This window comes from Corella eumyota, chromosome 7 (assembly GCF_963082875.1).
Source record: "Corella eumyota chromosome 7, kaCorEumy4.1, whole genome shotgun sequence".
NCBI classification, from domain to species: domain Eukaryota; kingdom Metazoa; phylum Chordata; class Ascidiacea; order Phlebobranchia; family Corellidae; genus Corella; species Corella eumyota.
The window spans coordinates 2,673,411-2,686,719 of NC_137496.1; the positions used below are offsets into that span (position 1 = coordinate 2,673,411).

The window sequence follows — 13,309 nt, forward strand, 5'->3', positions numbered from 1 at the left end:
AAACAATCTGTTTTTTAACAAATAACATGTTTCTTTTACTTTTTTTCTAGTTGATTTGCTATTCGGTCAAGTTTCCACAGGATCAATTTCTGACAAAGGAATGCTTATTAGTGATTGGGGTCTCGGCGAAATTGAAATATTAAGTGACCCTGATCAGCATTGTGGTGTACTAGAGTATCATAATTTAGGTATAAATGTTGAACTGCCTTATTTTTTTTTTTGTATATATCTTTATTCTCGATGTGAGAAGGTCGAATGCGCGACTTAAACTTAGAGTAACATAAGTTACTCCGACCCAGTCTTGAGTTGCCTGTGGCAGTTTGGGATATTATAGAGACTATAATTGCGCGGTAATTACGCTGCTGATTAAGTACAGCATGAGATCAGTGGGGATTGAACCCACGACATCATGTGTGGTGTAGCAAGAGTTTTTACCACTACGCTCCCGGTTAAAAACTCCATTTTAAGAACGAGTTATTGTTACTGTTAGCTTCACTACAGTCATTAAACATACATTGGCTTTAATATTATTTAATAAAAGATTTAAAGGTCATTTTAATTAATTTAGATAAAGTTCTCGACGAAGTTAATTCTTTACCTCAAAGATCAGCAAGAGGTATAAATCAAAATGAAAATGATTTAACAAATCCTTTTAATGATGAAAGTATAGGTGATTGCTCTGAAGGATGGCATTGCCTAAAAAAAAGTAATATTTTAAAAAGACCTTATTCTTTTTTTTCAAATATCTTAAACAGTTTCATGTTAAAATTATTAATATAAAATATATGTTTTTGTCCAGATCAAATTTTACCCAAAACTTCTTACATTCGATTTTTTCCAACTGATGCTTCTAAGATTGGTCTTTTTAAATTTGTTATCCGGGAATTGATTTCTAAAAAGGGTATGCATAAAAAGCCTTGTGATGGTTACCGAATTACGTTGCAAAAAACTTATAAATATAAAAGTCGTTTTTTATTTAAAAAAAATTTGTTAAAAATTTTTTGGTGAACTGTATATATAAAATACTTGTGTTTTTTTGTTTTGTTTTTAGAATATGTGGTCGGTGGTCTTATTTTGCCATTATATGATGGCTATCCGTCTTTTTCAAGTTTTCCTCTTGTGTGGCTTGACAAAGCTATCCGGTTTCGATCAAATTTTACTATTAAGGTCAAGCAAAAAGAAGAAATTAATATAAATGTTAATGATTTAATTGAACATGATAATAAACCTATAGGTGGTAAGTTAAGTTTTTAAATTTATTTATTTATCAATAATGACTAAGGCTATTTTATTTTAAGTTATTTGTGTAGATGGAATAGATGATATATTACATTCTGAGCAACTCTGGATGAATTTTGATGTGTTACATCTTGACACAATTTATAAACAAAAACTACATGTAACTTTTGGAGAAGAAGTGCGAAAAAAATACTTTATACAACAAGTAAAGAACTTGTTAAAATAATTTTTGATTTTTATTATTTAAGTTAAAAATGCTCACTTTAACGATCATTTTTAACTTTGTAAAAATGTTGAAATTTAATTCTAAATAAGACAAATATGTAGGAACAATCATTTGGAAAAAGAAATAAGCAACTGATAACAACTACAATCCGTGACAAAATAGTTTTACGACCAATTTCTTCTGATGGAATCTCTAACACCGACCAGTTATATTGTAATTTTAAATATTCATTTAAGTGCTGTTCTAAATATACAAATTCTGGTGAGTTTATAAATTATAATTTAAAAAAAAAACATGAATTGCTATAACATTTAGTTTAAAATGAACTGGCTTAGATTTTCAATTAAAGCTATGAGACTTTTTTATGAAATACCCAACTGATATAAAATATAAGTTGTTTAAATTACCAGTTTTTGTATTCAGATTACACCAGAATATTATCCACTGACTTTGGATTATTCCCAAGAATTAGTGTTGCCACCTGTTCCTTATGATTTAAAAAATAACTTTGGTTTTGATAGTGGCGTTATTGCAAAAAAAATGGTTTCAGAAGAGTTACGAAGTAGAAATTTAGGACTAGTTGTCATGTATATTCATAGTACATTGGGTAATATTATTTAATTTTAATTTGTGATGTCAATTTATTTGACACAAATTTTGTAAATTTGTTATTACTTTAAGGACTATTTTTTAAATTTTTCTTTAAATTATTATTCAACAAAAATAATTTTCCTGTTTAGGACATTGGCAATACAGAACCACAGATAATCTTTGGAAAGAAGTCTCTTCTATATTTCTTCATTATCAATATGCTTTAGGTTAATTGTTTTACTTAATTCAGTATATTTATTTTAATATTAAAATAGGTTGTAGTGGTAAGAACCGGCAGCGTGGTGTAGTGGTAAGAATACTTGCTACACCACACATGAGGTTGTGGGTTCAATCCCCACTGATCTCATGCTGTAGCGCCCTTGTGTAAGGCGCTATAAACGGTATAAACTCCTGCTGAGCCAGCACTTAATCAGCAGCATAATTACCGGGCAATTATAGTCTCTATAATATCCCAAACTGCCACAGGCAACTCGAGACTGGGTCGGAGTAACTGATGTTACTCTATGTTTAAGTCGCGCATTCAACTTTCCCACATCGAGGATAAAGATATATACAAAAAAAAAAAAAAAAAAAGGTTATTTAATAATTATGCCTTATGTTATAAAATAGCTACAGATGAAGATGTAACTCCTTTTATATTTTTGATGCCCCATGTACGCCTAAGGTTTCAACCCCAAACATCTAATACATTTTGGAACCATGAGATTGCAAACGTTACAAAATTAAAAGTGTGGGATACAAAAAGGGCTAAACAGTTAATCGAAAACAATAACAACATTTTTAATAAATACCAAGAAGAAGAAATATATACGATTCATCCTTGCAAACAAGTAACAATTAACTAATTATAAGTAATAAATATTATCATAGCTTTTTTTTTTATATATATAAAGATTAACACTTTGCATAGAAAAATTTTAAACTGCCATAGTCAACTTAAAATTGAGTCACGATAACAAAGCTTTTCAGTATATTTGAACTGTAAAGTCAGCTTTTCTCTTGCCAAGAATACCAATATCTAAAAAGCAGTTATTTTTTAAAACTCAAAAATTTATAACTCTTAATAAACAATAAAACAAAAATTTTCCTATAAGGGTTCAGGTGTTAACTGTAAGGACCGTTTATACAATCTTCAAGATGGTATAACACCTCGATATATGATGTTCTCGATAGACAGATTGGGTTGTGATGGAGAACTATCTTCATCAGCAACTCAAGTTGATCAGTGTGGCGTATGCGGCGGTGATGGGACATCTTGTGTTGATTGTTTTGGGGATCCACATGGAGGTTTGTGATATTCTTTAGGATATTTAATAATTTTGAAATAGTTTTTTGAAATAAGAATATTGTTATTCGTGTCCGAAAACTTATTTAAAAATATTTTTGAGTTTTTTTTTTAATCAAATCACATTTTAGATGCGATATTAGATCGTTGCGGTTATTGTACCGAGGGAAGGACAAACAAAACTAAAAATTTTTATCTAGATTGTGCTAATAGTTGCAATAATGAAAATTATTTGGATGACTGTGGGTATTGTCAGAAAAGGTGAAGGGTCAAACAATTTTTTAAATTCATAATTTAAATGAAACTAAATAATTTTCAAAACTTTTTTTTTAATCAATTTTTTTTTGTAAACAAAGGAACGAGCCAACTACCCACAGGGATTGTAATACAGTTTGTTTTGGAAAATTAGAAATGATGTAAGCCATATTTAAACCTTGTGTTTTATATTTGTTAATTGTAAAAAACGATATAAAATTATTAGAAATTATAAAGATATCAGATTATTAGAAATTTTAAAATTTGATAATAAAAGATGCTACTAATTGCCCATTTGATTTTTATTAAGATGTGGGGTGTGTGTTTCTTCAAAAGAAAGCCTTACATCTTCTCTTATTTCTGATAATCACTCTGAGCATGACCCATGTGAATCTGATAGTTCATGTTGTGTTGGATGTGATGGGAATATTGGCAGCGGTTTTGTGTTGTATCAATGCAACAATTGCTTACATCCAGACAATGAAGCCTTTAACCTAGGTACCTTAAATTTTTGATTTTCATTCAGGATAGTATAGTAAACAAATAGTTTATTTTTTGGGGGGGTTTGGTGACCATGCCATAACATACTTATAATCTTTATGTAAACATTAATACTTTTGGCATGTTTTAAATCATTAAATTGATTTTGTCATTTTTTTCCGCTGCATTGTTGTAATATTAATTGTATATCGTATTTATTATTTACTTTTATCAATGTGCGAAAAACCAAAAAAAAAAAAAAAAAAATTTAACTCCTTAAGGCATAAATACTGTTTCTTAAATTATTATAATGCTTACCTATTAGTCAGTTTTTGAGGTTAAATGTTAGGAGACCAACAAAATAACAACATTAAGTTACCTATGTAATAATAGACTAACTATAACTTTTAATTTATGAAATAAACAGTATTGCTTTTTTTAAAGGTTGTTCAAACATAGAACCTTCGGTACAGCCATTAAGAAAGGTCATTATTGTAGGTGGCAGCAGTTCTTCATCTGAAAATATTGATTTAATTTTTTTTGGGTATTTTGGTTCATTTGTACAAGCAAAATGTTCGGTAAATTTGGTCACACAAAAAATTTTTAGTTATCTTGTTACAATATTGTCCAAAAACGAGCTGTTAAAAAATCTAAAAAATTCTGAAGAGATTTTAAAAAGTAAGTCTAATTTTGTATTTATTTTATGCAAACTGTGTTATTTTTGAGGAGTTATAGTGCTAAACTAATGTTTAATTGCTTAATTCTTTAAAATAATTCATTGTGCTTTATTTAATTGCAACCTAGGACCATTGCTCTTGAATAAGAGAAATTTTAATATATAACTTTACATGCTTTATAGAAGTAAACCAACAACCGGAATCTATGAAATATTTCCACTTTTTTTTGGCTTTATCAGATTTACCTTTGGATAACAATGTTGTGTTAAGAGTATACATAGATTGTAAATATACGAAAACACCTCACTCATTGTAAGAAATTATTTTTCTGCTAGTTTGGTTAATAATTTTACAGAATAAAAATAGCTGTATTTAAAAAAAAAAATTGAATGAAAATCGATGTATATTAATTTTTTGTCTTAAAGTGATGCTGCAGTTGAATCTGAAAATGGAATTCAGGAGATTATGATTCGAAAATATGGGTGTGTGCCAGATGTTAATCCACTTACACCAGAGTCGGCTTTGATTGGGGATGATATACGTCAAGTATCAATAACTGGCAGTGGATTTTTTTCTGATCTTTCTTGTGTTATGTTTTTTATTTAATTAATGAATTACCGTTGTACAAAACCAAAGCCAGGTTACTATTTTTAACAAATTTTTTTTTATAACTTGTGATTTTTTAATCACTGTAACATTTTTTCACTTAAATAAATATTATTCAAATTAAGTTTTACCAATTTTCTAACTTTTTTGATTTTTCAGAAAAGTTTCATCCAATCAGTTGTTCTGTGATTTGCCACATTTTAGCAAATCAACACATGTGATAATTTATGTTTTAACTTCGTTTGAAGCAAACACAATCAAAAATGTTAGAGGTTTACACAACAATCAAGAATTAAGCTTTACATTAAAGTAAAAAAATATATTTTTATTTGTTTTATGTTAAACTGAATTTAGTTTTGTCGTTTTTTCCACTAAAATTTTGTTTAGTAGTAAAGTTTTTCATTAATATAAAATAGTTGCTTAATATTTTGTATATTTAGAGATCCTGCTTTTACTGTTACATCTGCCAAGCTGTCTACAACTCTTGATTTTGTGATTATTTCGTTCACTCAACCTATTAAACTAAAATTTAAAACTGGAGATTGCTCTGATGTGTTGGAAAAAGATTCAATAATAAATTTGGGGAAAAATCTAACTTGCTATGCAGACAAAAAAGGAATTCTTATAATTAAATTGGGAAATAAGGCTGTTACTGGAGGTTAGTTAATGCATACGATTGTGCAGTAACCCTAAAATATTAAATAAAGTAACCTTTTATATACAAATACACTTATAGTAAAATAGCTTTTCAAATGTTAACCTTGTTAGGCAACTAACTTATTTTTGTGAGTTATTATTATTATTAAATCATTATAGCTAACATCGAGCAATTTAAAAGTGATTCTAATAAAGTTAATTGGGTTGTTTATTCTTTGGTTTTACTTGAAAACGCGGTATTTGGTAAAGCTCGTCACAAGTACTTTGACACTTTTCGAACTGTTACTGTGGATGTTAAACTACCAGACAAATTGGTAATTGTAGTAAATCTGAATATGCATGTAATGAACACAACAGTAAACTGTTGGATCATTTGTTTAGGAAAAACCAGTGTTGGAATTTAAGATGCCGCACACAGTTGGAATATGTGAAAAAATCTCTTTCAAATATTCGTTGAAACTTGGGCTTGGTTCCTTTCCCTTTCAGTTGATTTGGACAGTAAGAACTTTGAACAATTTAAAAGATGCAAACTCTGAAAAATTTGAGAAGTTGTTGAACAATAATGATGGTTCTGGCCAATTTATTGACATTGGCGAAGTACAGGTGAAATTTAAAGTTTATTTAATACTTAAATTGTAAATACACTTTCTAAACACTTAAAATTAAGCTTTTTTTTAAATAATACTACTTTAAATACTTTTAGGAATACATTGAGCCAAGTTATAACTTTTCTTGGCAAGCAACTAATTACTTTGGTGCACAAAGTGCAGTAAAATCTCATGTTGTGAGGTTTTTAAACACTGCAACATTGGTAAAAACAACTATCTTAGGACCTCAATTAGAAAAATTAAATCTACAACAAATTTTAAAATAAAGGTACAAATTTTAATTTAAACCCTTCTTAACGCATTTAAAAAAAATGTTGTCAAATCAAAATACCTTAATTTTAAATCTTGAATTTAGTCCAAGACAAAAATTCAACAACAAAAATGCAACAAAAATACTGATACCATTATTTCAACTTCCGCTCAAAGTGCTCATATCAAATATATATGGGATGTGCAGGTATATTCACCAAGCAGTAAAACATCCATTTATAATTACACTATAGATGAAAATCAATACGATGGACCTTCTCTTTATTTATATAACAAAATTTTAGACCCAAAATTGTCGTATTTATACAGAGTTACAGGTAAGCAATGAATTATCATCATTTTTTTTACCTATAAATAGTTTCATATTTTTCAAGTTGGTATCATGATTTATTTACTAAATTGCTTTTTTACTAAGTGAAAAATTTTTTTTTAGCCATTTATAAAAAAGATGGTACTGAGCTTGGTAGAAGTAGTGATTGGGTTAAAGTTGTATTAGTGGGTAGTTCACCTGTGGCGGTCATCAACGGAATTCCTGCTGATAGAATGGTTGACAGTAGAGACTTTCTAGTAATGCAACCAAGTTGTAGTTTGTTAAGTTTCCATTAAAACCTTTGTCCAAACAAATCACTTGTAATTTTAGCTTGAAAACCATTTTTTTATATTTCTCAAAAACTATTTGCTATATATTATTTAGGTTTTAGATGGGCGGGAATCGTATTATCCGGACAATGTTGATGCCATGCTACAATATGACTGGATTTGTGAGACCTATCTTCGCAACTCATGTTCCATTAAAGATCCTAAAAGTGACAGTCTTATTCGAGCAGAAGTCCTTTTTCAACAGTATATAATTGAACCAGGATTTATTAAAATTCCTGCGAATCTATTTGAAATTGAAGCTTCGTAAGTCTCGCATAAAACATTTCTTGTAATTAAAATGCATGCCATTAAATGATTACAGTGTTTACTTTTCATTCTTTTTAGCTATAATTTTTCTTTGACGGTGAAGCATCAGGGAAAAATAGGTAGTAGGTCAGTTGTTGCTTTGATTTCAGCAATTCCACCAAATATGCCGAGGTTAACACTTGTTGGCAACCCAAACAAAAATCTTGTTTTTTTCTCAGATCAAGTTATTCGTTTTAAGGCTTATGCAGTTGGGTAAGAGTAATTTTTGTTAAGTTAAGTCAGTCAAAACTTATAGTAAAGTTGACTGATTTTTAAAAGAAGTAATATTAGATGTTATTGTTTGCATAAATAGTTGATGCATTTCTTTTTTATATTTTAAATTAACTTTTTAGATCTGGGCATGGAGAATATCATGGTGCTTTGAGCTGGATTTCCATTGAAGATGAAAAATATACTAAAATTGATTTCAAGCAAAGCAGAACTACAGCTCAAAAAGAATTTTATTTTAAAGGGTGGGTTGGAAAAGAAACACTTAAATATTAGTTATTTAATTTTAATACAAAAACTTATCTATGCTGAATTGTAACATTCTTTAGCTTATAAATGATTTTATAGTGATGGCCGGCAGTGTGGTGTAGTGGTTAGAACAATTTTCTATCATACACAAGATCCTGGATTTGATTCCTAGTGATCTTATGCTGTAGCGCCCTTGATAAAAGCGTTATAAATGGTACGAACTCCTGCTGAGCTAGCACTTAATCAGCAGCTTAATTATCAGACAATTATAATCTATAATATCCTAAACTGCTACAGGCAATTCAAGACTGGGTCGGGGTAACTGTTGTTACTCTATGTTTAGGGTGTGCATTTGACCTTTTCACATCTATGATAAAGATATATACAAAAAAAAAATTAATTCTAAGGGTAATATTTTTAAATTATGCTTAATTTATTTTTTACAGAATTAATGAGATCAAATTACCTCTCGTTCTAAATCCTGGCAGCCTTGAACCTGGGTTACAATATAAGTTAAGGTTTGCTTTGAAATCTTTAAATGATGACGATAATGGAAATGATTATGCATCACAATTAGACATTGAATTTGCAACAGCTTCACAGCCGATAGGTGGTCTAATCCAGGTAGTGTTTGTACATTTTTTTTGAAGGACAGAAACTATTTAATTTAAGTAATAGGTATAAAACACTTAAATTGCTGCTTTAATCAGTTGCATAAAATGTTAAAGGTAACTCCTCATGAAGGTGAAGCTCTTATGACCCAGTTTACACTCTCGGCAGTTGGTTGGGTAGATTCGCTGGACAGCACTGTTTTAAATAAATCTGAAGATTCACTTGTTTATCGATTTGGGTATTACAAGAAGCAAAAAGAAAATGGGTCCAAAAGGAAAATAAGTTGGCTCAACCAATTTTCTTCAGAAAGTGTATTCATTACTAAACTTCCTCCAGGTTTGCGTTTTATTAATTTTTTTTAATAATTTAACTAAATTTTAAACTAAATTTTTAATCAACATTTAAAAAGAAGCTATAATATGTTGGAAATTTTTTTTTAATAATTAAAATAAATTTTGAACTAGACCTGTAATTACCATTAAAAAAAATCTAGAGATGTTGGAAATCAGCAAGTTTTGGGTTTTATTGTTTATAAATCTTGTTAATCTATAAAATTCAAGGATTTGGTAACAAAAATCAACTTAAAGTAGTCGTAGTTGTTGGTCATACTGATGATAAAAATAGAAGAAAAGTTGCTCAAGCTTCTGAGATTGTAACAGTAAATTTATTTCCAAATGAGGAAGTAAATAATGTTATTAAAGAAACGTTAACATCAATAGAAGAAGCACTTGTTACAAGTAAATTTGTAAATTAGTTTTTTATTATTTTTTTGTATATATATTTATATGCGCGACCTAAATAAAGAGTAACATCAGTTACTTCGACCCAATCTCGAGTTGGCTTTAGCAGTTTGGGATATTATAGAGATTATAATTGCCCGGTAGTTATGCTTTTGATTAAGTGCTGGCTCAGCAGGAGTTTATCCCATTTATAGCGCCTTACTCAAGGGCACTACAGCATCAGAGCAGTGGGGATGGACCTAGGACTTCATGGTGGTGTAGCAAGTGTTCTTACTACTACACCAAGCTGGCGGTATATGTGAGTTTTTTTAAAAGATATATACAAGTTTTAATAATAATAATCCAAGTATTTATAACTAAGATGACCCTGCGGAAGCTGCTGCAAAGATCTCAGCTTTATATGACTCTGTAGAAAATGATGCTGAAACACATATGGTAATTTCCTTATCGTCATTAGCTGAAAATTTTGGACTTAACCTGGAATATACACCTAAAACTGAAAAGTGATTTGTTAAAGAATTATTAACTATAAAGTTTACAGTTAAACTTTACAAATTTTTATATAGATTCATCAATTTAATTGCTTAGTTTTTCTTTATATGTAATGTAATATAATCAACTTTACAATAGAATCATTCATTTTTGTTTTATTACTGAAATGCAGTTTAATTTTGTTATTGTGCAAACACTCTTTAAATTCACTTTCAAATTGTTTAATTTATTGTATTTTTAAACTTAGTGATGCACAAGAAGTCTTACAGGCAGCAGAAAGTGTATTTTCCCGAATTAATACAACTGAAAAATCTGCTGATGCTGTGTCTAATATAGTTCAAAATGTTGTTTCTTTGTATCGTGGAAAATGGTAACTATTAAGCAAAGTTAAGGCTGAACTCTATATATTTTTATTTAGCATTATGCAGTTAATAACTTTTTAAATTCAGGGAGAGGATATTTTATCTACTTACGATGCTTTGCTGAGGTCAAGTGAGCCACATTCATGGATACATATTTCAACAAAGAAAAAATTTGACACTGACATCAGTGACATTTTGGTAATGTTTGTATAAAAAATATAAACTTTTCTTTTTGTGTATATCTTTATTCTCGATGTGGGAAGTCGAATTTGCAACCTAAACACAACCCAGTCTGAAGTTGCCTTAAGCAGTTTAAGATATTATAGAGATTGTAATTGCCTGGTAATTATTCTGCTGATTAAGTGCTTGCTCAGCAGAAGTTTATACCGTTTATAGCGCCTTACCCAAGAGCGCTACAGCATAAGATTAATGGGGATTGAACCCACGACCTTATGTGTGGTGTAGCAAGTGTTCTTACTACTACACCACACTGCCGGTTAAAGTTCTAAATCTTTAACAAATAAGTAATTGGGTGTTTGCATGTGTTTACTGACAGGGTGAATTTTGTGCCAACATTGCTTACCAAGAACATGCAATCCAGGCCTCAACTTCCGCTTCAAGATTAATTGTGGCCAAGAATGTTTCTATCACTGACCGATCAGTGGTTGGTGATTCAAGCTATCAGGTATGTGTTCAAACTAAGTTCAATTAAATATATTGTTATGGGTGTTTTTATTATTTATTGACAGATTTATCTTTTAAATGAAATTGGTCAAGAATATGACACTTGGAATTGTGATGGAAACATAGAGGTAACTTATTTGATGTCTTTATTGTTTAAATATTTGCTCAACAATATTTTTACAAATATAATCTGTGAATGTTTGAACAAGAATTAAGGCTGTTTTGCTTAATAATTATTGTCTTCAAGCCATATGCAAAATACTTTGGAATCGTTGAATTTATTTTATAACACTATTTTTGTTTAGTGCAATGGAGCATGTATAGGCACTGGTTTGTTCCATTACAACGTAGTTACTTGGTTCGGAGATGGTAGGGTCCAAAATAGAGTTAGTGATATATTGTTGGTAAGTCATAAAATCTAAGAAAGGGAACTCTTTCAGACACTTTTGGTAACCTTATGTTATTTTAAATAATATTTATGTGTGTCATGGTATTATTATACATATCTGTTTAATTATATTTATTTTCTAAGGTTTCCATTAGAAATCCAGAAACTGGTTTTCAAGCTAATGACAGACTGAGTGGAAACTGGACAAATGCAATCACTATTAAATTTAAGGAAATTATTTCTAGTAGTATAGTAAAAGAGCCTTCTAAACTAGAGGTAAGTTAGTTTATTTGCATTTTTGCAGATTTTAAAATTTGTTTTTTTTATTGATAACTTTTGGTATTGTTTATACAAACATGTTTTTTTATATTTATAGTGTCGCCACTATGAAAACTTTGTGTGGTGGTCTGAAGATTGTGAAGTTGTAAATGTACATGTTAATAAGGCTGTAGTAAGTGAAGTAACATGAAGCTGTTCTGTTGCCCACGGATACTTTGCGTATGCACATTTAAAAAAAAATTAAACTTTTTCATATAATTGTTTAAAATTTTTTTCTGCAGGGTATTTAGTATTGAAAGTGCAGATGATACAACTACTACACAAACTTTAAATGATGCAAAGTTACCTTCAAGATCTGTAGATACTTCTTCAGAAAAATCTTCCAGAATTTCTAAAGTTGTTTGTAAACATCCCAAAAAACTGGTTACTGGTTGTTCCAGGTACTTTATCACTAGGCCTACATGTAAATGTTAACTAGGCCTACATGTAAATGTTAACTAGGCCTTTGTGTATTAAGTTATCTGATTATGAAAAAAAAATTATGTACAGTCTTAAAGCGACTTCTGGCTATTTTAATTTATTAAAATTTTTTTCTAGTTCTTGCATTCCACAATGCGATGACCTTAGCCTCAAACCACCTTGTAAAGAATTATGTATTCCAGATAGGTCTTGCGTTTGCCCCTTGGGCTTTACCAACAACATAAAGAATGAATGTGTAGAAACCGACCAATGTATTAGAGACGCAAAATTAAATGGCGGTAACGATTTTTTAAATCATGTTTTTATGTTGTTTAAATTTGGCGTTAATTTAATAATGTTTATTTCAGTTTTAGATTTTATAAAAAATAACAAGTGGATATTTATATTGGATGTTTGGTTGGTTTAGTTATCGCTGTTTTGATTGGGGTTGTTGGAATTTTTATCATGCATAAAAAGGCAAAACAGAAGGTACTTTGAGTTACTTTAAAACAACCAGCTTTAATGGTTTAGTTTGAATCTTACCTTGTGGTTGTAAATTAATTTTGTAGAATATCGTTCGATCTATCACAACACAACCAGCTTCAATTGATTGTAGCCAAAGCACAAGTGGTCAAACTGTTGATGCTTCTGCTCCTTATCCAAATCAAAATCAGCTCCCATTCAATTATTACCCACCACCAGGGTATGTATCAGAGATCAATTGGAATCCAATGGAGGAGAAAAGACCCCTGTAAATTTTTAAAATCTTAGATTTCGAAAACATATTGTTATTTATCAATGTTTTAGTTTTTTGTACTCGTCTAAAAAGTTAATGTACTTATTTGCATTTATTATATCTTGTGATATAAATTTGTTGTGTTGTACTTTTTATGTAATTAATCCTTTTAGCTATAATTGCACTTTGTTTGTAGAATGAAAAGACTTGCACGAAAAAT

The 13,309-nt window shown here is 29.6% G+C and overlaps 2 protein-coding genes and 1 long non-coding RNA gene across 4 annotated transcripts; all 3 read left to right on the forward strand.

The window, feature by feature from the left end:
- Positions 1–1,208: 1,208 nt before the first annotated feature.
- On the forward strand, positions 1,209–7,055 carry LOC145759638 (uncharacterized). The gene is made up of 19 exons (XM_082573485.1): positions 1,209–1,237; positions 1,311–1,444; positions 1,567–1,726; positions 1,889–2,072; positions 2,206–2,283; positions 2,687–2,907; positions 3,172–3,364; positions 3,494–3,623; positions 3,719–3,778; positions 3,928–4,115; positions 4,542–4,775; positions 4,957–5,086; positions 5,200–5,367; positions 5,540–5,689; positions 5,821–6,038; positions 6,197–6,351; positions 6,419–6,640; positions 6,741–6,913; positions 7,001–7,055. Exons 3-18 carry the CDS (start codon positions 1,649–1,651, stop codon positions 6,909–6,911), a joined length of 2,580 nt encoding a protein of 859 aa, XP_082429611.1. The 5' UTR covers positions 1,209–1,237; positions 1,311–1,444; positions 1,567–1,648; the 3' UTR covers positions 6,912–6,913; positions 7,001–7,055.
- Positions 7,056–7,089: 34 nt separating this feature from the next.
- On the forward strand, positions 7,090–11,176 carry LOC145759639 (uncharacterized). Its single transcript, XM_082573486.1, has 13 exons — positions 7,090–7,102; positions 7,149–7,232; positions 7,349–7,482; positions 7,610–7,818; positions 7,900–8,073; positions 8,214–8,333; positions 8,784–8,961; positions 9,066–9,285; positions 9,510–9,686; positions 10,051–10,192; positions 10,429–10,551; positions 10,631–10,741; positions 11,100–11,176. Exons 1-12 carry the CDS (start codon positions 7,090–7,092, stop codon positions 10,665–10,667), a joined length of 1,611 nt encoding a protein of 536 aa, XP_082429612.1. The 3' UTR covers positions 10,668–10,741; positions 11,100–11,176.
- A 915-nt stretch (positions 11,177–12,091) lies between these two features.
- LOC145759844 (uncharacterized) lies at positions 12,092–13,293 on the forward strand. 2 transcript variants are annotated; one of them, XR_014286541.1, is made up of 4 exons: positions 12,092–12,334; positions 12,492–12,652; positions 12,722–12,842; positions 12,923–13,293. It is a non-coding gene; the product is annotated as an uncharacterized LOC145759844 (long non-coding RNA). The 2 variants fall into 2 exon arrangements; XR_014286542.1 differs by having other exon boundaries at positions 12,781–12,842.
- Positions 13,294–13,309: the final 16 nt, after the last annotated feature.